The following is a 20765-nucleotide window of genomic DNA, read 5'->3' as shown; positions in this document are numbered from 1 at the left end:
GGACAGAAGATCTTGGCCCTGGCTGCATATTACAATCACTGTGGGGCTTTAAAAGAAAACCCCATATCCAGATGATACCCAAGATCAATCACTACATCTGAGGTGGGGCACCAGTGTTTTAAATCTCCCAGGAGCCATATCCAAGGTGAGAATCAGCAAGTATGCTCTCTTCATAGGGTGTGTAATGACACCCTCTCCTCTCCTTACTCCTACAAATTCTCATATAGGGCTTTAACTCTCAGCTCTGTAGTAAGGCTCAGCTGACCTTGAATCACAGCTTTATCTCTTTCTACCTGGGAAGTCCACATAATTTCTCTGACCTCAGCACTTACTTGGAAACAACAGAAGCCCTGCCACACAGGGCAGCAGTTAGGAATAAATAGATAAGGCATGCAAAACATCTGTACCACAGCACCTGGTGCTCATCACATATTCAGAATACATGGTGACAACCCTTGTAATCCCAGCTGCTCAGGAGGTAGATGTAGGAGGATGGAGGTCTAAGGTTAGCACAGGCAAAGTTTGTCTGAGATCTTATCTAAAAACAAACTAAAAGCAAAAAGGGGATGTGGCCTTGAGTTCAATCCCCTGTACTGAAAAAGAAAAGAAAAGGACAAAACAATAAAAAAAAATGGACACAGGACATGGGCAGGCAATCCACACAAAGGATGCTAGGTAATGTACAAAGACAAGAGGCTTATTTGGCTTGTGAGCTGGTGGCTGGAAAGTCAAAATAGCATTGTGCTGGCATTTGGTGAGGGTCCCTTGACTACTGATAACGTGGGCAAGTGGACATTTGCAGAAGCACATGTGTGAGAGCAAAAGCAAGACAGAGCCAAGAAAGCCAAGCTTACTTTATAAAAACCCATCCTCTCAGGAACTAATCCAGACCCCTGGGACTCCACCCACTTGAGTGCAGTGCCTCGATGGCCTCCCACCAGGACTCACCTCTTAAAGCTTCACCACCTCTCAACATCACCATAGTGGGGACCAGGTTTCCAGCATGGGAACATTTGGGGAACAAATCATAACAGAACAAAAGTGAATTACAATGTTTAAGTTTCAACCTCACTGGCAATCAGAGAATCACGAAAGAAACCAAGAAAACAATATTCACGCCCATCAGATTATCCAAAATAATAACTTTAGTGAAGAAAAAGAATGAACTAGGATCCATATACGGACATAAGTAGAGCCCTAAAATGTTCTGGTGAGGAGAAAAGTTTTAGGAAGACACCATTAGATTCAGAAGTGACCACTTTTGTATGGTTTTCATTCACAAAATACTACTACTCACTGCACATGTGGTTCAAAATATCAAAACACGGGCGGGGGGCTGGAGGTGTGGCTCAAGTGGCAGAGCCCCTGCCTAACGAGTGCAAGGACCTGAGTTCAAACCCCAGTACTCTAAACACAGCAGTTAAAAAAAATGGTCCATGCCCAGAATGCTATTCAGAACCCTCCTAAGTGATCAGTAATGTCAAGTTTATTTTTCATTACAAAAAGCTTTGAAGTAAATATGAGCTTTTAAAAGTTTATTTTTGCTAATTCCAGGTGGCTATAATAGTGTTTGTTAATGTTAGGATTTTTTCATAGTTTTAATTTTTTATCCAAATTTTAAAAAGGGGTAAGATCCAGATTGACTGATTCCAGGGAAGCCAGGCTGAGGCTTACAGTACTTGGAGTTCAGACCTCTGGCAGGTGAAGGGTGACTTGAATGACTTTCTGTGACTGATTCCCCCATAGTTGTCCTGTGTCTATATTTGGATTCAAACCCTGATTTATTGGTCACCATTGCTGAAACACACAGCAAAAACATCCCTTTTCTGTCTCTTGAGGACTCATGTGCATCACAGCAAACCATCCATCTTCAGTTTCTGACAGTCTGGCCTCTTGTCCCTGGTGTCACACTGTCATTTCTGTACCAAATAGCATCACTGATGCAGACTTGGGCAGCACCTGTTTAGACCAACCGAGACTGCTTGTGTAGACAACTTTACTTCACAGAACTAACCTGTCCAGGCACAAGCTACATAATTCCATAAAAACTTTACAGAATCAGGATGTTAACAGCAATAAAGGTGACATAAAGGGCTGGGATGTAGCTCGGTGGTACAGCGCTTGCCTAGCATGCCTGAGGCCCTGGGTTCGATCCCAGCACCAAAAAAAGAAAAAGACAAAAAAAAAAAAAAAAAGGTGACATAAAAAGTCATCCAGTGAGAATCAGGCATCTTCATGGTATCTCCTCAGCCTCTATCTCGTGAAAAACTGGTTTTACAAAGCTGTTTCATAAAATGTTATGTTAAATGAATAACAAATTGCTTTCTCTTTTATTAGCTTTTAATGCTAATAGTGCCATTTATTCCTGACCTTCAGAAATATGAGATATTTTAAATGACAACATAAAAAAAGAGTTCTTGTTTGAAAACCCACGCTGCTTTAGACTGCATATTATTACTTATAAGTATAGTGTGTGCCTGCACCACTCATTTCAGCTTCCCATTACATCTAGCTGGTATATATTTCAGTTGACATTTATTGTTCTCCTGCGTATGTGTCAAATTCCTTAATGACGACTCTGACAAAGCCATGGCACTCAGTATATATAAATTACATTTGCTACCGTATAATCAGTGTTATCTATTAGAAGGCTATTTGTGACAAATCATGTTCAAAATAAAAATCGAATTGATTTTTCTGTTTTTTTAATATTGTGCCTCTTGCAGCAAGTCCTTGATTGAATATTAAACATTGTAATGCTCTATTTTTGTTTGCAGCAGATCAGAAATGGAGTTTGTACTATTCACAAAGCTCAAACAATTTGTAAGACAACAAAATCAAATTTCAAAAAGCATCTTTATTTTCAAGCCAAGGGAATAAATTTGGTAAAGCTGTCGCTACTGGCTTTACGACTTAATGATGAAAGCCACACCTGCACATTTAATTTGTATGCATCCATTTTCATCTAAATTAGATTTTAAGTTTAATGCAGGGTATGAAAAGCCTCTCCCAGCCCTTTGTTTCTGCCTTTTCTCTCCAGGCATTGCAGGCCTTTTCCTGGCAAGCTCCACGTTGGTCATTGTCCCCCTTATCCTCTTGGCAGTGGGTTTGGCCACATCCTCAGGACTCTGGTTGCAGGAGTTTATTTTGGATCCTCCAGGGGAAGGAGGTGTCTTTCAAAGGGTGGCCTACTTGACCCATATTGCTAACAAGATAAATCCCCTACAACTAGATCCCGCCTGTACTGTGCTCTTGGCTTAATTTGTGGTTTAGAGCAATGGCAGTGAATTAGGGCTCAGAGGCTGCCAGCTAAGAATAGCTTTCACATTCTTAATGGTCTCTTAAAAATTCAAAAAAGCATAATATTTCATGATACATGAAAATTATGTGAAGTTAAAATTTCAGTGTCTATCAATAAAATTTCATTGGAACACAGCAGCCACTCGTTTAGATATTGTACTAGCTGCTTTCCTACCAAGATAATAGAATTGAGTAGTGTGACAGAGACCATACGGCCTATGGAGCCTAAAATAGTTACTGTCTGGTCCTATATAGAAAGTGTTCAACCTGGCTTAGAAGGAAGGCCTTTGTCCTATAGGAGGTGGATGGTCTGGTGGGAAGCTAAGGTGGCACTCAAATAAAATACTGTATTTTTGACAATCTAATACAAGGGGTTTCTGGAACACTGGCTAACTGATCCTTACAGTGTTCACAGTAGTTTAGTAAAATAAGGAGAAAAGAATAATCGAGGGGAAAAAAACGCCAATTTCACAAAGCTACAGATGTGACAGAGGCATGCAAGAAACATTAAATTGTCAGAAAGGTCCTTAGACAATAGATTGACAAAAACTTTTTCTCACCAACTTGGGGTGCATTTAAGCAAATGGAAGTGTTTTAGACCAACTGGTATTGGGTAAGATGTCTGTTACAGCTGACAGTCCCCACAGCCTGGAGCTAGAGGGGACTGTAGAGGGCAGAGGGGCACGTGGAAACCAGAGAGGCCCAAGAGGGTTTTCTTGTGTGACCTTCAGGACAGAACCCAGTCGAAAATGAGGACTGAAGGGTGTTGGACTCGTGCCCACTCCCTCAGGCCGTGAGGGGGCTTGGTGCCCTTTCCAGATGATGCTTCTGTCTAGTCAGGAGAGGCAAGTTGCTCGCTAGATCCTTCCTCACCCTTGAGAATCCAGATGGGTTCCTTTTGAGTCTAGAGATACACATCTAGCTTTAGTTGGAAACATGTCTGCCTCCCCTATTTTTTCTGGAAAGTGGGCTTGTTCTGGGGAAGCTGGGATGTATCAAGGAGAAAGTAGACAGGCAGGGTCTCTGTCGGCAGAGACAGTCTTGTCCAAGGAGAGCACTTGTTCAGTGCTCACCCCAGGTCAGGCAACCCAGCAAACCTGGGATGTTCTCAGGAGAGGTAATTTGCTCAAGGAACCCAGAGGCCTTCTGAGAAGGAAGGAGCCAAGACCCCAACGCTTGCAGTACTGTCGTGGGACAGGGGCTGAGAAGTAAGGCCTAAGAGCAGGGCAGGGAAACAAGAGAGTCTTTGGCCTTTGCCCTTCAGTCCTTGCTCTTGAAGCTTCCTTCCTCATGCTTTTCACTATGGTCATTGGATTCATAAGACCTGCAAGTTTCAAGCCTGCAAACTGCAAAATGCCACATTAACACTTTGTGCTTATTTCTTTTAATCCTCCAAAATAACATCATGAGGAACATTTTGGTATCATTTTATAATAGAAAGTGATGCTCAAAGCAATCAAGATTCTTGCTTGTCACTCAGCAGTCATGTGACACTAACAGGCATGAGGGCACCGAAGGGGCAGAGGTGCTGGCTCTGTCCTGTTTACTGCACTTTTGTGTTCTTCTTGCTCACCATCTCACTTGTTAGCTTCCTGAACCATCTAGTGGGAAATCATGGCTCATTTACAAGTAGTTCATACAGGGACCAAGTAGGGACAGGGACCAAGTAGATCATCCATAGCATGGCAGTATGGCTTCATGGTTCCACATGCAGACCTGGCCTCAGACTACCTGGTTCCATCACTTACTGTGTGACTCTGAGCATTCTGTCACATGTGTGGGTGTGTGTGCACATGCATGAGTGTGGTACATGTTGCTGAGAACGGAACCCAAAGCCTCAAGCATGCTAGACAAGCAGTCTGCATCTGAGCTACACTACTAATCCTGATAGGAACTCTGGGAGTCTGCCTCCTGCCCATATATGTCACAGCTGTGCTTCAACAAAGTTAAAACCACAATAGAAATCCTGTTTAGAGCCAGTTGGTTGCCACTGTGGGACCTGGAGTGGTGAGGACAGAGAACCCTGGCATCCCCTCCCAACTTCAGCCTTTGGGAGAGCTGTCAATTCTTGAACCAAAAGAAGTGACCCACAAAGGAGCACTTTAATCACCATGGAGGTCAAATTATCCCAACAAAAGTCCCAGTTGGCCTATGGAATTTTGCCTTATCAGGTAATGAAATTGTGTTTAGTAGCAAGAATGAGTTCGTTACGGATGCAGCTTGTGCTAATGATGATAATTTGCTGAGCAGTAAAATCACCTCTTTACACTTCCTCCAACCGACAGACGAAGCTCTAGAAATTACAGGCTATGGAGAAACAGAAAGGATAAAGATTAAGGAGAAGAATTATAATGCAGAACTGCTTAAACAAAAGGAAGTACAGATTTGCACATTGAACTTGGCGATCTCAAATCTTGAACTTGCAGAAGAATTAGATACTGTAAGTTTTTAATTGCCTTTATTCGATTGTTACCTGTGTGACTTGATTGTTGTTCTTTGGATTTTGGCTTTCCAGCTCAAGCCGTTTTTTAAAAGTTGGCTCAAAATGAATTAGTCAGGGGCTTAAACATTGATCTCTGATGTAATCTTGGGGAGGAGGGCAGGATGAAGGCTGTTAGGGGTCATATCAGTCCTGGGTTCCCCTTAATATCATTGCAACGACCACCAAGAACCTTAAGCTCTAAGCAGACATCTTCAAACTGAGTTTGGAAGGGGAACCAGCAGACATGCCTCCTGTTGTTCATCTCTGAGGAGCCAGCGGAAATGCAGTGGGCTAGGCCCCGCAGGTGACAGATCTGATCAATTTCCTGGTTTCCTCTCTGGGAAATGGGGTCACTCTTTCAGGGTTTAAGAAACCTGTTCATTAACCTTTGTCCCTGCCTCTTGAAGAGAGAGTGTGTTGCTTTCACACATGCACTCAATCTCCAAAGATTAAAATGTCTTTTAGCCAATTCAAGTAAGGAGTTTTCACTTGATTTTCTTACCTGATTATGAAAGCAATAGCTATTGGCTATTGGAAGCCAGAAAAAGCACAAAGATGATAAAGAAATCCAGTAGTTCCACCATCCAAATGACCACTGTTTTAGCATTAGTTGGCTCTTCCCTTATTAAAGAAAAATATATGATTGTGTGTGTAAGTACACACATAAGTTTATGTTTGCTGCTATTGCACATTTTATGGCCTGTACTTTTCATGTACAGTTTCCTAAATATTTTTACACAGTACCCTTCCATCACATCATCTTCTAAAGAAGATTCTGCACTATAATTCCGAGCCCACACAATCCTCCCTCACAGTGTCCTTGGTTGCTTCTCTTTTCAAGGATCCTTAATCATTTCTGGGACCCTCTGTCTAGTGAACTCAGTGGTCCTTTTCTCAGAATAATGTTCTCCAATGTCTACAATTAATAGACATTAATTGTAATATTAATCTGTAATATTATCAAAATATTAAAAAGAACATATTTGTGAAATAGCCACATACATGTTACTTCATTCTTCTATTGAATAACGCTGTGTTGGAAAGTCGATTGAATAGCCCTAAGAACCACTGTAATGTAGAGACCTGCATTAGCATTGTTCCCAGCTGACTGCAACAAACATCCTACGATATGAAACAGATCTGTGATTTCTATGGGACTGAGGTGCTAGGTACTGCTGCATCTGTCAGCTACCTTCATAAGTGAAGGAAATGCTAGATTCCACTCGGAGGGCTGCGAAAACGAAGATAGGGCCTTCTTTCAGCAAGGGTCTTTATCCTTCTGACCACTCTCCATGGACCCTCAGGGGATACTGGGAACCCAGACCAAACTTCCTGCCTTGGGAAGAACTCCCAGCAGAAACTTGCTGAGCCTTTGGCTCTGTGCATTTTTGAGCTGTTTGATGCCAATGTCCTCAGTGCCCACTGGAATGCTGCAGATGCTGAAAGAGGTCAGAGCGTGACCCTACTGGGGGTAAGAGGCAGTGAGCCAGGGTCACGAGTTGAACTGTGTCGCTTAAGCAAGGTAGGTTGAAGTCACACTTGCTAGCACCTCGGAATGTGACTTGGAAATAGGGTTATCGCAGGTATGATTGGATTGGGGCGGACACCTAACCTGATGCAACAATGTCTTTGTAAGAGGACGGCTATGTGAAGACACAGAGGCACACAGGGAATGCTATGTGATGATGGAAGAGACTAGTCACGTGACAGTCACAATACTAACAGTGCTGCCACCACCATAACCTAGCAAGAAGGAAGCCCCCCCCCATAGGTTTCAGAGGGAGGAAAGCCCTACTAATACCTTGGTTTGGGACCTCTCTCCTCTAGAATCATGACACGTGACATTTCTTTTGGGTTTTTTTTGGCAGTACTGGGGTTTGAATTCAGTTCAAACTGCCTGGCAGGCATTCTTCCATTTGAGCCACTCTGCCAGCCCCACAAGACATTTCTGTTGCGTGAAGCCACCCTACTTGTGGTACTTTGTTAGGGCACACAGTTGCCTTGACAGTTAGGAAGAGGAGGTCCCATTCTGGCACCCCACAAAAACCATTAGCAGGCTGAGAAATATCCTCTTTATTCTTACAGAAACAAAATTCATTGTCACTAGTGGCATTCTTTTGCCTACCACTCAGGGTGCAGGCAGCAGTTGAAGAATTCTTGTTAAATTTCCTTCTTGCCCTCTGGGGGTGGATGAGGCACTGATTCTGCTAGGAGCCCGCTGAGGTCCCCCTCTCCCCAGAGGCTGTGCACCCCTAGTCCTCTGCATACATAGTTGAGGACAGTGGCTCGAGATGCTCCTTCCTGTTGCAAGACTTATTTGGCCACTGAGGACAGCCACATGTCCCTGGAGCTCTGAGATCCTCACTCAGAGGTCCTCCAATGGCAGAGCAGCTTCTATCTGAAGAGGAAACCTCCAGGTGAGCTGCAGACATTTCCTCTCCTTCTACAAAGCAACAGGAAGAAGGAGCCCTCCCTGACTTACCTGGAACAGAGAAATCTGGGCCGGTGGGCAGCAGCTCTTCCTGCTGCAAAGCTTTTGGAGAAGGAGCAGGAGGCTGTGCAGCGCTAACCCCATAAATTCTAAAGTAAGAACCAAGTCGTAGAGTTACTCCTTTTAATAATACAAATAAGAATAAATGTGACATATGCAGGTCCTGAACAGCCAGTATGTTTATTTTAATCCTTAACAGTTTGTCCTAAGGTTAGGATTATCATCTTTATTTTAAAGAAGATAAAACAGGTCACAGGAGCCACCCCCTGCCATGCACTAGTGTCCCCTGCCATTCCTCCCCCTCAGCATCTAGAGTCTTAGGCTGCTACCAGGAGAATGTCCCTGTTGGTTTTTACTTCCAATCTCTCCTTGCAAATCAGCAAAGACCACCAGATAGGTGGGCAAGCTGAGCACAGGTTGGCAGCAAAGCAGGGCTGCCTGCTTTGACGCTCCTGCAGTGACGAAGCACCTTCTACACAAATCAGACCGTAGATGATCCTGGTGCTGGGATGGGGGGACCTGATAGCCAGCTGCCCCCACCCCACCAGCTGTGCTCCACTCCCTGGATCTTGTTACCTGTGGATCTGACCCAAGCCACACTTACTCCTCATATGGCTTCAGATGTGCCCTCTTGGCCTGCTCCACGATGTTCAGGAAATCCTTGTAGCAGTTTTTGGCCATGACACTATACCTTGTGGCACAGCCCAATTCAGTGACCCTGGCTCTGGGCAGGTAGCCCGCCCAGCCAGGGATCGGGGGCTCCTGCAGAGGTTTCTTCACATACTTGCATTCTGCAAAGAGACACCAGACTTAACTAAAGGCTGTGGAAAGCCACACAGTGAGCAGGCCTGGCAAGCTCACTAGCACCCTCACTGTTCACCTGGGGAACCCTTAAGTAGGCATATGTAATAAGGACAGCACTGTGCTTGGTTGATAACTGTGTGCCAGGCTTCTCAAATAGCATCTCATTTAATTCTCTCACCAACCATTGAGGCTGGTAGCACCATTACCTCCAGTGCCTGGAGGAGGCTGAGACTTGCTGGTGCAACGCAGTAGGAAGTGTAGGGCCAGGAAGTATCCAGGTTAGGAGAAAACACCCAGACTCAACACCTGGAGCCTGCTTTCAGGTTGTTACCATGACTGGTGGGCTGGGTGATCCTGGGTAAGTCTCACTGTCCCCACAGTCCCCTCCAGGTGCTATATGAATTGAATGAGTCCTGGACTTCAGAGCTGGAGGGCTAGGGAGCATCTAGTACATCCTTCTTCACCCTTAGTGAAGAAACTGGAGACCAGAGAAGGGAAGCAAGTAGCCTTAGATCACACAGCAAGTAGTCATAGAGTTGAGCTAAGTCCTGATCTTGACGGATAACTCCATAATGTTTGGGAAATTTTAAAGCACAAAACAACATGTAAATTATCATGTGTTCTTAAAAAGGTCTCCAAAGAATTATAGTAATAACAATAAAGGAAATCAATCCACTGCTTTTCTTGTAGGCCTTTGTATCTTAAAATAATATTGGTCAAATCAGTCAGAATTCAGTACCCTCTCCCCTACCACCTCCCTGCTGTGACCTTGGCCAAGTGACAGCTCTCTAGAAACCGCACTTCCTCCCCCTCTAAGATGGGCACAGCAGTCTTGACCTCATAGGTTAGGGAATTGCACATGGTTAGGGAATAACGGTGCCTGCACAGACAAAGTCACTGAAGAATGGCACCATAGAACTAGAAACTGTTGTTTAAACTGCCTTGTGACTTGTCTAGGGGCTCCTTAGTGCTCATTCCAGCTCCCTCACCCCTTGCCTGTCCAGGACCCTAAAATGTGTCCTTCTCCTGTGAAGAGACTCAGCCTTTGGTTTCCCACTCAGCTCTGGGGGTTCCAAGCTATACTGGACTCTGATCTCTCTGTGGCTGCTCTGCTGGGCAACTGGAGTCTGCTCCTGAGGTCCCCAAGCTGTCTTGGGGGCACAGCCGTACCCAGAGTCATAGGGTGATAGAGCCGGGCGTACTCATGCAGCGCCCGCAGGACAGTCTCCTCGGAGCAGATGGGCTTCAGTTTTGGGGCAGTGGCCACTGCACAACGAAATTCCTCCAATTGGTCTTTGTAGTGCTGCGTGTTCTCCTGGAAGGTTTTCAGACAGAGGTTCATGTTGTCCTCGCTGGGGCCTCCCTGGCAGCTGAGGTAGGGCACGAAGCCTGCAAGAACCCCCAGCAAGGCAGCTTCAGCAAGCCTCAGCCACCACCACAGCCCACCATGTAGCTCAACTGGGCCAACAATGCTGCATTTTTCCAAAGGCCACTAATGCAAGCTGTACTGTTGTTCTCACGTGGCTGGGCCCTCCCAAGGTGGCAAAAAAATGACCTTGGAGCTAGGAAGGGAAGGCCCACTTCGACAAAGGCGATGACAGTCATATTCTTTGATAGCAAAGCCCACAATGTCAGCCCTAACAGCAAATGGGGAAAGCATTTAATGGGTCAAAATGATAGTCTGAGGAGTAATTGAAATTATTCATCTTTTTAGAGAGGAAGCTTATTTTCCTTGACACTTCCCAAATGCAATTTGGGATCTTTCTTGCTGGACCATAGAGAAATTGCAGGCTTATTAAAAGCAGAGACCTATTACACAAAAAGGTAAATTCATTATCTGCCAAGGCCCACCCCAGGGCAATTTTTCACCATTTCCCACAAAATAACATGTAATCATTACAATTAGTATGGGTAAAACACAACTATTTATTTAAACTGGATGCTGAATCCTAAGTACTATAATATTGTCACAATAAGACCATTTTTAAAAAGAACAAATGAGGAAAACTGGTTAAAATCTTGGTTTTAAACCACAAAGTAAATAAATAAAATCTGTCAGTTTTGAAGTACAGCATTTTTGCCTTTTTCCCTCAGGAAAGAAAACCTGATTTCCAGGTTCAAAGCAACCCCCAGCTCTTCCAGAAGCCACTTCTGGAAGAGTCTGATTAATGGCTGACTCTGACAGTGTTGAAATCCTCCCCCACCACCCAGTTTCCCTAACTCTCAGGCAATCAAAATATGTCCTAATATCACAGAGGACACCACAGAAACCCAAGGGCCTTTCTGTGGTGGCATCGCTGCTACCAGGGCCTTTGTATGCACACACAGCATTTGTATGCACACACAGTACTCACCACTCACAGTAACACAATCTTCCTTTACTGAGTCTTGCTGAGGACCAAGACAGTCAAAGAATGTATGTACACTGGCTCCTTTAGTCATCACAACAATCGTATGGTATCCCGTATGATGGGTGCATTGTAATCCCCAGAGAGATATATATCCAAGTCTTAACCCTGCAGGCATGTGAATATGATCTCCCATGGAAAAAAGTCATTTCAGATATAATTAAAGATCTGGAAGTGAACTCATCCCAGATTCAGGCCTTAAATCCAATGGCTGGTATCATGAGAGAGAGATGAAGGAGACACATGGGGAAATCAAAGTGATGAGTCATATGAAGATGGAGGAAGAGCCTGAAGTGATGCTGCCACAAGCCAGGAAAACCTGGAGCCACCCAAAGCTGGAAAGGACAAGGAAGAACACTCCCCTAGAGACTTGCAGAGAGCATGGCCCTGCCAACACCTGATTTCAGACTTGTAGCCTTCAGAATTGGGACTAAGTTTCTATTTTTTAAACCAAGTTTATGGTAATTTGTGACAGTAGCCCTAGGAAATGAACACATCCATTTTATAGAATTTTTTAGTTACCATAGAGTTAAGTAACTTACAGTCATGCAGACAGTGGCCAAGTAGAGAGTTCTATTGGAGTTTGTCAGGACCCACAGCCTGTTCTCTTACCCAGCCAGTAGAACCAGGGCGAGGCTGTGCAACTTTGGAATGTTACCCATCACACCTCCTGACTGTGTGAGAGCCAAGGGCCCATAGGGACCACTGGATTGGTCACCCGGGGATATGACATAGCAAGTTCTCAGTAGCCCAGAAGCCTGAGAAGGAAGGGGGATCAACTATCCTAGTTTGCCAAGGAGTGGGAGTTTCCTGGTCATAAGACTTTTAGTGCTACAACCAGGATGGTTCCAAGAAAACCAAGAGTGGCAGTTAAGAAAGAAATGGGAACATAAGAAGAGGGAAACCTGAGAAAGACCAATATGGGAAGGATACTTCTCATGTGCTTCGTGTCTCCTCCTGGTCCAAACTCATTCATCAAGCATTAAGTGCTTCCTCGTGCCACATCATGTCCTAAGCAGTCCTTTCTCTCCATTTATCACAGCTCAGCTATCACCCATGGGTGCTCTCAATGAATGTCATAAGAGCTGGAGAAGCTACACCGGCCCAGTTGGCAGGACAGACACGGACAGTCCAATGCAAGGTCAGAGACCTAAGAGCTAACACTTACCACCATAGCCTGGTGCAACCGGCAGCTTTCTCATGAAGGTCTTGGAAGACGCCATGATTGCTCTCTGTGTTCACCAAGCAAAGACAGAAGGAAACGTTCTCATCGAAAGTCCCTGCTTCAGGAACTTACTGCACATGTGCAAGAGCCCTTGGGAGGAGAAGAAGGATCTTGGTATTGGGACTGGGGCTGAGAGGCAGCACCACCATCTTACCAAAGCTGCAGACAGAGCTGATTTCAGTTACAAGCTAATCACCTGGTACCAAAGGGTCATGCTGTTATCTTAGATAACGGGTATGTAGATCACCACCCATGAGTGTCTCTTTTACCCAGGAGGCCCCAACAAATTCATCCATCCATCCATCCATCCATCCATGCATGCATACATCATGAACTATATGCATACTACAGGCACAAGATGTGTCAGAGTTGGGGAATAAGAAGGTGAACAAGACTCAGGAGCCCCTGTGTAAGGCTCATGTGCCTTGCAGGAAGAAAGATGAGGCGTTTAGATCCCCCCAGAGCCCTTTCTTTATTCAAGTGTACCTGGTTGCAGTGGTAATTTTTTGCTACCACCTCCCTTCATCCCCAGAACATATAGCAATGTCTACAGACATTTTGGTTGTCACAAATGGGGTGATGGGTTGGTACTGGTAGCTACTGACTGGGATGCTATTAAACATCCTGCAGTGCATGGGATAGTCCCACAACAAAGACTCAGTATAAGTTTTGATTGGGAGGGATCAGAAAATCCCAAAAGACTGACATGGAGTCCAAGGAGAATGAGTAGAGAGTGGTAGGGTCCACAGCAGCATCAGTTATGTGATGCTATCTCTGGAGCAAGACCCCTCCCCCCATCACCAGTGGTCCCCCAATGGGCCAGGGTCTGTATCTGGATCCTGTAGCTCAAGCCATCCCTAACCTGCCAAACCAGTTCTTCTCTTTAAATCAGTTTGTCTCCTGGTCTCTTAAGGCCAGGAGAAGGGGTTTGGGGTGAAGGAGAGAGCTGAGGTCATGGGTCAGTCAGCAACGATGGGAGAAGCAATGGGAATGAAGCAGTTCCAGTTCAGCCTTGGCAGACTGAGAGTAGGGATAACCACATCCAGTCCATCTAAGCCCTGGCATCCTGTGTCATCCTGGCTGTGAACCTCTATCCAACACACACTAACCAACTGATGACCAAGCTTTCCATGTGGTCACTTATGGAATCCACTCAACAGCCCAATGACATAAATACTGCCCTACTATTACACCCATTTCCAGATTCAGATTAAAGAGTCAACAGACATATACAGAACACGGGCTGTGGTCATGATGAAACAAACTGCATTCTTGTTTAAAATCCCTACAGCATCCTTAAAGGTAAGTACCCATGCAGTTCCCACTTTACAGATGAGGAAAGGTTGAGTAACTTATTTGAGGGTGTTCAGAGAGAAAGGGGGTACCAACAGATGACCTCTCAACTCTCAGGAGCAGGATGTGTTGCCCAAAAGTGTGTGGCTTGGGTGGAACCCAGCACCAAGCCTGGGGGGAGAAGGTGGGCAGGTAGGAGCTTGAAGAGGAACATCCTGAAGGAGGGGGTGGGGGAGGGAGTGAACCCTGCTGCCGCTTCCTTCCCACCCTACTCCCACTCTCACCTGGGCGTCTGATCCCTGCAGGCACCAGGTAGAGCCTCCTGACTGCTGGGCCTTAGCCCCAGTCTCCTAGGCCTCCTGGCCTCACCTACCTTTGTGAGGTCACCTGGTTGGGGCGGGGTCTATGCAGGACAGTCAGAGCCAGCCCCGCCCCCTCTTCTCCTGGAACCTACTAGAACCTGAACCAGTGTCTCTGGTTCTCTGCAGACAGGATCAGGGAGGAGAGGGAGCTATCTATCCACTGCTCTGGGTCAAAGTCTACATTTTGCTATGTGGACACTGGGGAACTGGCCCCGCCACTATGGGAGGCTGGTGGACTGGAACAGGCCTCTTCTCAGGTGCCAGGCCTCTCCAAGATGGCTTCCAAATACAGGAGCACCCCTGGGCCTACCAACCCTCCTCCTCCACCTTCTGTCTCCTTTTAGAACAGGCTGGATCTTTTCAGGTGCCCAGCACACTTAATGAAGCAGTGTTCCAAAATGAAGCCCTGCCCTGGGGGAGTTGCCATGTTCTTTTCTAGCCGTACTAATTTTATGAGAAAGATGGGGTCCTGAGCCCTCATCTCACCCAGATGGCACTGTGTGAACCTGATAGAGAGGGAATGGATGGCCTTACGGACAGCTAACCCCTGCTGCTGCCTTTACAGAGAAAGAAATAGGGCCTGCTGTCTGATGGCATTACTGTTCTTTCCAATATATCTCGGATGTTTGTTAGGGTACCTCCTAGCCTTCCCTACGTCCTCTCCCTGGAAACTGAACTTGAGAAGGCAGGTGAAGTCACCTACCATTTATGCCTCTCTTAGACTCCTGGGATCTCACCTCAAGCCATCTGGAAGTTTCTAGAATCAATTCAGAAGGTAGAGCCTAGAAGAAATCCAAAGATCTGGACAGCCAGTTTTGTACATCTGCTGGGATGCCAGAGGTTCTCCATCTTTAATGACTTTTACTTGGTTGCAGTAGAGTCACCACCCCTTTTCTGACTAGACCACTTTCTTCCCACTTGGAAGAAAATGGGTCTGTTGGCAGCCATGGAGCCCTGGTTCCCAGCAAAGGAAAGGCTAGTCTTGTTGCAACAACTGTTAATAAAGTTTATACCACCTAGGAGAGGACCTGAAAACCAGTCACCACCTGAGAGTAGAGTAGAAGAGGAGGGGGGTTAGTAATGATCTGTTTATAATTTCACTTACAAACTCAGAATGAAGAATATTCAGAGCCACATGAGATCCAGAGTTTTACTTTATTAGACATGGTGAAGACAAGAGTGCATGTAGATACAATCCTGTCTGGTCATGAACTACTGCAAAGTTCTGTGAAGTTTGGATTTATCTTGTGAACAAGACCCCCCCGAGGCTGGGATTTTAGAATATTGTTCCACATTTCAAGCAGATGAGAGGTGTTAGTGACATTATGGCCAAAAACTTTTATACTAGCCATCCACTTAAGCCATTCCCCAGCATACATATGCAGCTTAATCACAGCGATTACATCTCTACAATGTGAAGTTCGATCTTTGACTAATAATACATTTTGACTCCTGTTTACATTGGTGCATGCGATTCTTTGCTACCCTGGCAATTAACCAGACCTGGACTCTAAAAGCTAAACTTGTTCTAAGTAACATTCTAAGGGTGGGGCGGGCTCTGTAATCTGGATTTAGCCATCATTCTGCAGAAACACTCCTCCCCCTTCCTGTTATGTCTGTAACTGGTCTGTCATTCAGCATTTCTGAATGCTTGCTGTATACAGAAAAGGCAGTTACAAAGGAAGCCAACAATTCTGCTTTCAAGAAAGGTGACTATTGGGTAAGATATGCCAGGGACAATTGAATAATGGGTCAAGACCATAGATTGTCTAGAAACTTTCTAAGATTAGGAAACGTGTCCAAGTGTACTTATCCAGTGCTCTTATTCTAGAATATTTTTTGGGAAGAGGGATGGATTTGAGGGTCTTAAGGAGTTTGACTACTGGGGCTGCATCTCTGGGACCAGAAGAAAGTCCAGTAAAATTATCACTCCCTCTCCATCAGTTCGCCCACACTGCAGATTTCTGTCAGCTCACTTAAGAGAAATAGACAAGGCAAGTATAAGGTGAGAGGACTTTTACATTAGCCAGAAGAGAGGGGCTCAACCATATTGCTCACATATACACTCAGCCCAATAGAAAAGCTTGGTTCCTGCCTTTGACCCTGATGTGCTGAAAATATCACACACACAGTGGACCACGCTTTATGCTCACACGGAAAGGTCAACAACCCTGCAGAATGCAAGGAGTTTGGGGAGGTTTTTCCTGCAATCACGTTGCTTACAGAACCAGAATGTTCAGCTCTCCAAGCCTGGACAGGAGAATTGACACATCATGCTCCTTTAAATATAACCTTTGAATCTTTGGGACGGATGAGCATATGGAAGTGTCTGATGAAGCTGTTGAACCTTGTGGTCCATATGTTCAAGAGTATTCTGACCCTAGGCACCTCTGTCTATTGCTCAGTCTTGCATACATAGTCCATTGCCTGTAATGGGCACAAATCTATGATTAGTGATAGCAGCTAAATGAAACTGTGAAAGAGTACCTGCCTAGCAAGCATGAGGCCCTGAGTTCAAACCCCAGTACCACCAAAAACAAACAAACAAACAAAAGAAATGCAATTGGAAGACAGCAGGCAGCAATGTCATCAACAAAAATCAAAGAGCATTTTTCTTTTTTTTAAGCAAGTAAAGCCCATTGTAGAAATAAAGATTCTGTACAAGTTTCTAATAGTCTATGTACATAAAATTATATTACTCATAACAAAATTGAAAGTCTTATTTGTAGACCATGGCTGGTAACACCAAAGAGAGCTATAACATTAAACTCTTGAAGCAGAGCAGGCAGCAGGAGACCCCTAGAAAACAGGTTGGTGCCTGGATATGAAGTCCATGACTCAGTTATGGGACCTGTATTCTCTAGTTCTGTGATTTGATGTTTCACATTCTAGCAGGGAATTCTGCAGCAGGCAATGTGAAAAAGAAGACATGTTAAAATGAAATTTGAAATGCTATTTAAAATCTGCATATTGGCTATTATAATGGGTTTGTGAATCCAACTTGTATCCAAAGTTCGTTTGCTCATTCTCCATTCATTTATTCATTCTGCATGTCTACAGTGATTTGAAATCAGAATGAATTCCAGCAGGTGGAAAAAACAGCTTTGAACAGATAAGATAGACTGTGAGTCAGATTCTTGATTCTTTATCCTCAGTTGGCTCCTGAATATTGGGAACAACTGGCTTTGCACAGAGGAAGGAGAGAATGCATAACCCCTGGCTGGTTCCTCAGTCAGCCCCATGCTCATGGTTCCTTTTGTGTCCTCCCCAGCACCCCTTCTGTGAGGATTAAAAGGGTCACTGCCCAGCCAGGCAGAGTCCCAACCCCACTCACCAAGAGGACAAGGGGTGGGCTAAACCCTCTTCCTTAAGGGAACTCTGATGGGAAGAGACTGTAAGATGCAGGCTGTGCTTCAGCCTAAACAAAACCTAAAGTTAGTCATTCTTACATTCCAGCTGAACTTTTCTTCCTTGTAAGTATAGACTAAAAATGCAGGTCCTGGTCTTCCCCTTCAAGTTGACTTCAGTTAAAAAGGGATTGAATCCAGGAACATGCTCTTCACGAGCACCCAGACAATTCTGATGCAGGTGAGCCACAGACCTGCTTTAGAAAAAGCTGGCTTAGTGCATCAAGTCTAGGTCTATGCATTCTTTTTAGGCATGTTTGTAAAACTACAGATTTTTGTGAAACATTTCACAGAATAGATTCTCCTTTCATGTTCTACCATTGTATTCCTTTCACAATGCAGGAAGAAATGGCTAAAATTCTTCAGGGGATGCAAAGGGACAGAAAAGGAAGGGATTGGCTTAAAATCTCTATTTAACACAGGGGGCTATTCTAGACTTTTGGGCTTGGTGAGGTGAGCAAGGAAAATGACAACCTGATCTCAAACTGAGTTCCTACTAAGATTACCCAGAATTACTTGTGAACTCAGAATTCAGAATTTGGAGTTCTGGGAATTATATCACACATACAGTAGTTCCTCCTTCCAAAAGGTGTTTTGAGAGATAGACCGCATTCATATAAATTTTATAGCAATGTCTTTATAATTGGCCTGTTTTATTACTGTTGTTGTTTTTCTCTCAGTGTGCCTAATTTGTAAACTGAAATTTATCACAGGTATGTAAATATAGGAAAAACCATGGTAAATATAAGGTTTGGTACATACACAGTTTTAGAAATCCTCTAGGGACCTTGAAGGGTACCCCCACACACATAGATACGAGGACTACTGTAATTTGAGATAAGTTAGCAACTCATTGATATTCATTTTCATCAAAGCAAGTTTTTACCTGCTGAAAAGCTGAGGACTCAGCACTACTTCTACCTCAGATCTAGTGGGTTAGCCAAGGTTGCTATTACTCTTCACTAAGACTCCTAGGAATCTAAATTACCTAAGAACCTAAAATAGTGCCCGGTGTAGGCAGTCGTCTTCCACTGGCTAAAAATGCTGTGAGTTCCCACTGAGTCACCACTTTTCATCCCATGATGATGAGAAGAAATTAACTGCAGATGGATGGCATTTTATACTAACTGCCATCCAGAACATTTTTAAAAGAAAAGATCTCAGATGAAAATTTCCTTCTGCTCAAAGATCTCATTTCAAATCTAGAAAGATGGCAGTAGAGCATGCTAAGGTCTACGTAACAGGGCTCTGTTCAAAGCAAAACTTCACCACTGCTGCAGATTCCCTTGTCAGGCAAATGTTGGAGCACTTTGGTACCTCTGAAAACTAGCTGCTCTTCTAGGATCCTTGAATTTTCTATTTTCAGACCTCAATCTTAATTTCTGACAGTTTTTCTGACTCCAGTGTGCCCTGGAAAAAGCCCTAGTTATTTCTCGCCCTGGTCGTTTTCATCTTTCCTGCTCCAGTTCCTTAGGTGGGCCATGGTAAGGGTCAAGGTCAGGGACAGAAGGATCAAGGATGAGGTCAGCAGATGCAGGTGAGTTGAGTCCAAGGGGGCTGGCGGTAGGGAGGGATGGCTAGTAATTTAAGAAGTCAATCCCCACTTTGACACTCTTTGAGGTGGCTATATCGACAGCTGTGGCCTTGATCTCAGTGTCCCCAAACTGCATGAGGGTCTGGATTTCTCTCCGGGCAGGCACCGCTGTGCTGCTCGTCCCTGTGAGATCCAGACGGAGTGTGCCACACTTCTTCACCCCTGGGTCGGTGATGAAGCTGACATTGTCATGCTCGGAACTATAGATGTTGATGACAATGACCAGCTGGGAGGGCTTGGCTGGAGTGTAACTACGCTTGACCAGCTCACCCAGTGCCACAGACTGATCGGCAGAGATGAACTTGTCGAAGACATCGGTGCACCAGCGAGTGCCATCCTTCACCAGCAGCTTTTCAGGTGGGTGCTTGCCCTCCACGTAGCGGTTCAGCACGCCCACCCCATAGGTGAGTGGGGATCGGCGCACCTTGATGACGGCAGGGTCCAGGCCAAAGAGGACGGCGCCCTTGAGGATGGTGAGGCCCACATCTTGGGGGATGATGATCCGGCACTTGTCACCAAAGGCGGCCTGCACTGCTTGCTGCAGGAGAGGTGCCTCAGCAAAGCCACCCACCAGGAAGAGGAACTTCACTGTGGATACCTCAGGCTTCTGAAACAGGTCCCCTGAAAGGGAAAAAGAAGAGGGAAAGTCATGTCACCAGAAACAGAAAGCAAGGGGGACTGGGCTGCCTGAGTCCGTGGGGAATGGGCTAGACCACTTGGACCAACTGGAGGACTGGCTTAGTCTGAGTTTGCTGCACAGAATTTTTGTTGAGTTTGTCTTTTGAAGAAAGGGACTATGTACACCAGGATGCCCAGGAAGAAAAGCCAGAGCTGCTGCTAAGTAGAAGTCCGTTTTACCAGAGAGTTGCTCATCATTTTAAGTAGAACTCGTTATTCACAAAAGAATATTCCTGAAGCTCTCTAAACCGGTGATTCTGTTGGGTAAGTCAAGGCAGGCTGTTATCAAGAGCCTTCTCTGATTTTCTATGTACTGGTGGTGAGGCTGGACAAGTCAGTCCCCATTCTTGGCTCTGCCCCACCAAGTGGCTAAGTTGTGATGATACTTACGGAGGTGCTCAATGATACTGTCAATGGTTGGCTTGAAAAGGGCGTTCATGGCATCTGGACTCATCCTCAGCATCCCCTGAGAAGACCACTTCACAAAATCCACACTAGGGACATGACACAAAGAGGAACAAACTGTGAGTGTCCACACAATACCTACACATTTCTGCATAAACATGTGCCCTGGTAGAACATTGGTCACATCATGGGGAAGAAAGGGATTTGAATCAAAATCACCCTTGGAAGTTCCCTGAACTGCCAAGACCTCGATCCTCAGAAGCTCAAGAGCTAAGAGGTTTTTTCTGTTTACCTTTGCTTTTTACTGTGGCTGACC

The 20765-nt window shown here is 45.1% G+C and overlaps 2 protein-coding genes across 10 annotated transcripts in view; both read right to left on the bottom strand.

Annotated features, from left to right (window-relative positions):
- Nucleotides 1-7978: 7978 nt before the first annotated feature.
- Spmip5 (sperm microtubule inner protein 5) lies at nt 7979-15386 on the bottom strand. 2 transcript variants are annotated; one of them, XM_074078230.1, is made up of 6 exons: nt 14288-15386; nt 12654-12800; nt 10248-10466; nt 8878-9064; nt 8265-8362; nt 7979-8180 (listed from the first exon to the last, which is right to left on the bottom strand). In XM_074078230.1, the coding sequence occupies exons 2-6, from the start codon at nt 12706-12708 to the stop codon at nt 8035-8037; spliced, it is 705 nt and encodes a 234-aa protein (XP_073934331.1). In that variant the 5' UTR covers nt 12709-12800; nt 14288-15386; the 3' UTR covers nt 7979-8034. The 2 variants fall into 2 exon arrangements, with proteins under 2 accessions (XP_073934331.1, XP_020008792.2); XM_020153203.2 differs by having other exon boundaries at nt 7979-8156; nt 12654-12713; nt 15225-15237.
- A 115-nt stretch (nt 15387-15501) lies between these two features.
- Nucleotides 15502-20765, bottom strand: part of Hspa12a (heat shock protein family A (Hsp70) member 12A) — a 163154-nt gene continuing 157890 nt past the window's right edge. For all 8 annotated transcript variants that reach the window (XM_074078217.1, XM_074078222.1, XM_074078218.1 and 5 more), the window contains 2 exons: nt 20435-20538; nt 15502-19987 (listed from right to left, as the gene is read on the bottom strand). In XM_074078217.1, the coding sequence (XP_073934318.1) occupies nt 19350-19987; nt 20435-20538 (742 nt within the window). In that variant the 3' untranslated portion in view covers nt 15502-19349. The remainder of the gene's footprint in view (nt 19988-20434; nt 20539-20765) is intronic.

This window comes from Castor canadensis, chromosome 7, assembly GCF_047511655.1.
Source record: "Castor canadensis chromosome 7, mCasCan1.hap1v2, whole genome shotgun sequence".
Taxonomy (NCBI): domain Eukaryota; kingdom Metazoa; phylum Chordata; class Mammalia; order Rodentia; family Castoridae; genus Castor; species Castor canadensis.
Note: the sequence above shows the minus strand (reverse complement) of the source record. Positions and strands in the feature narration are given on the sequence as shown.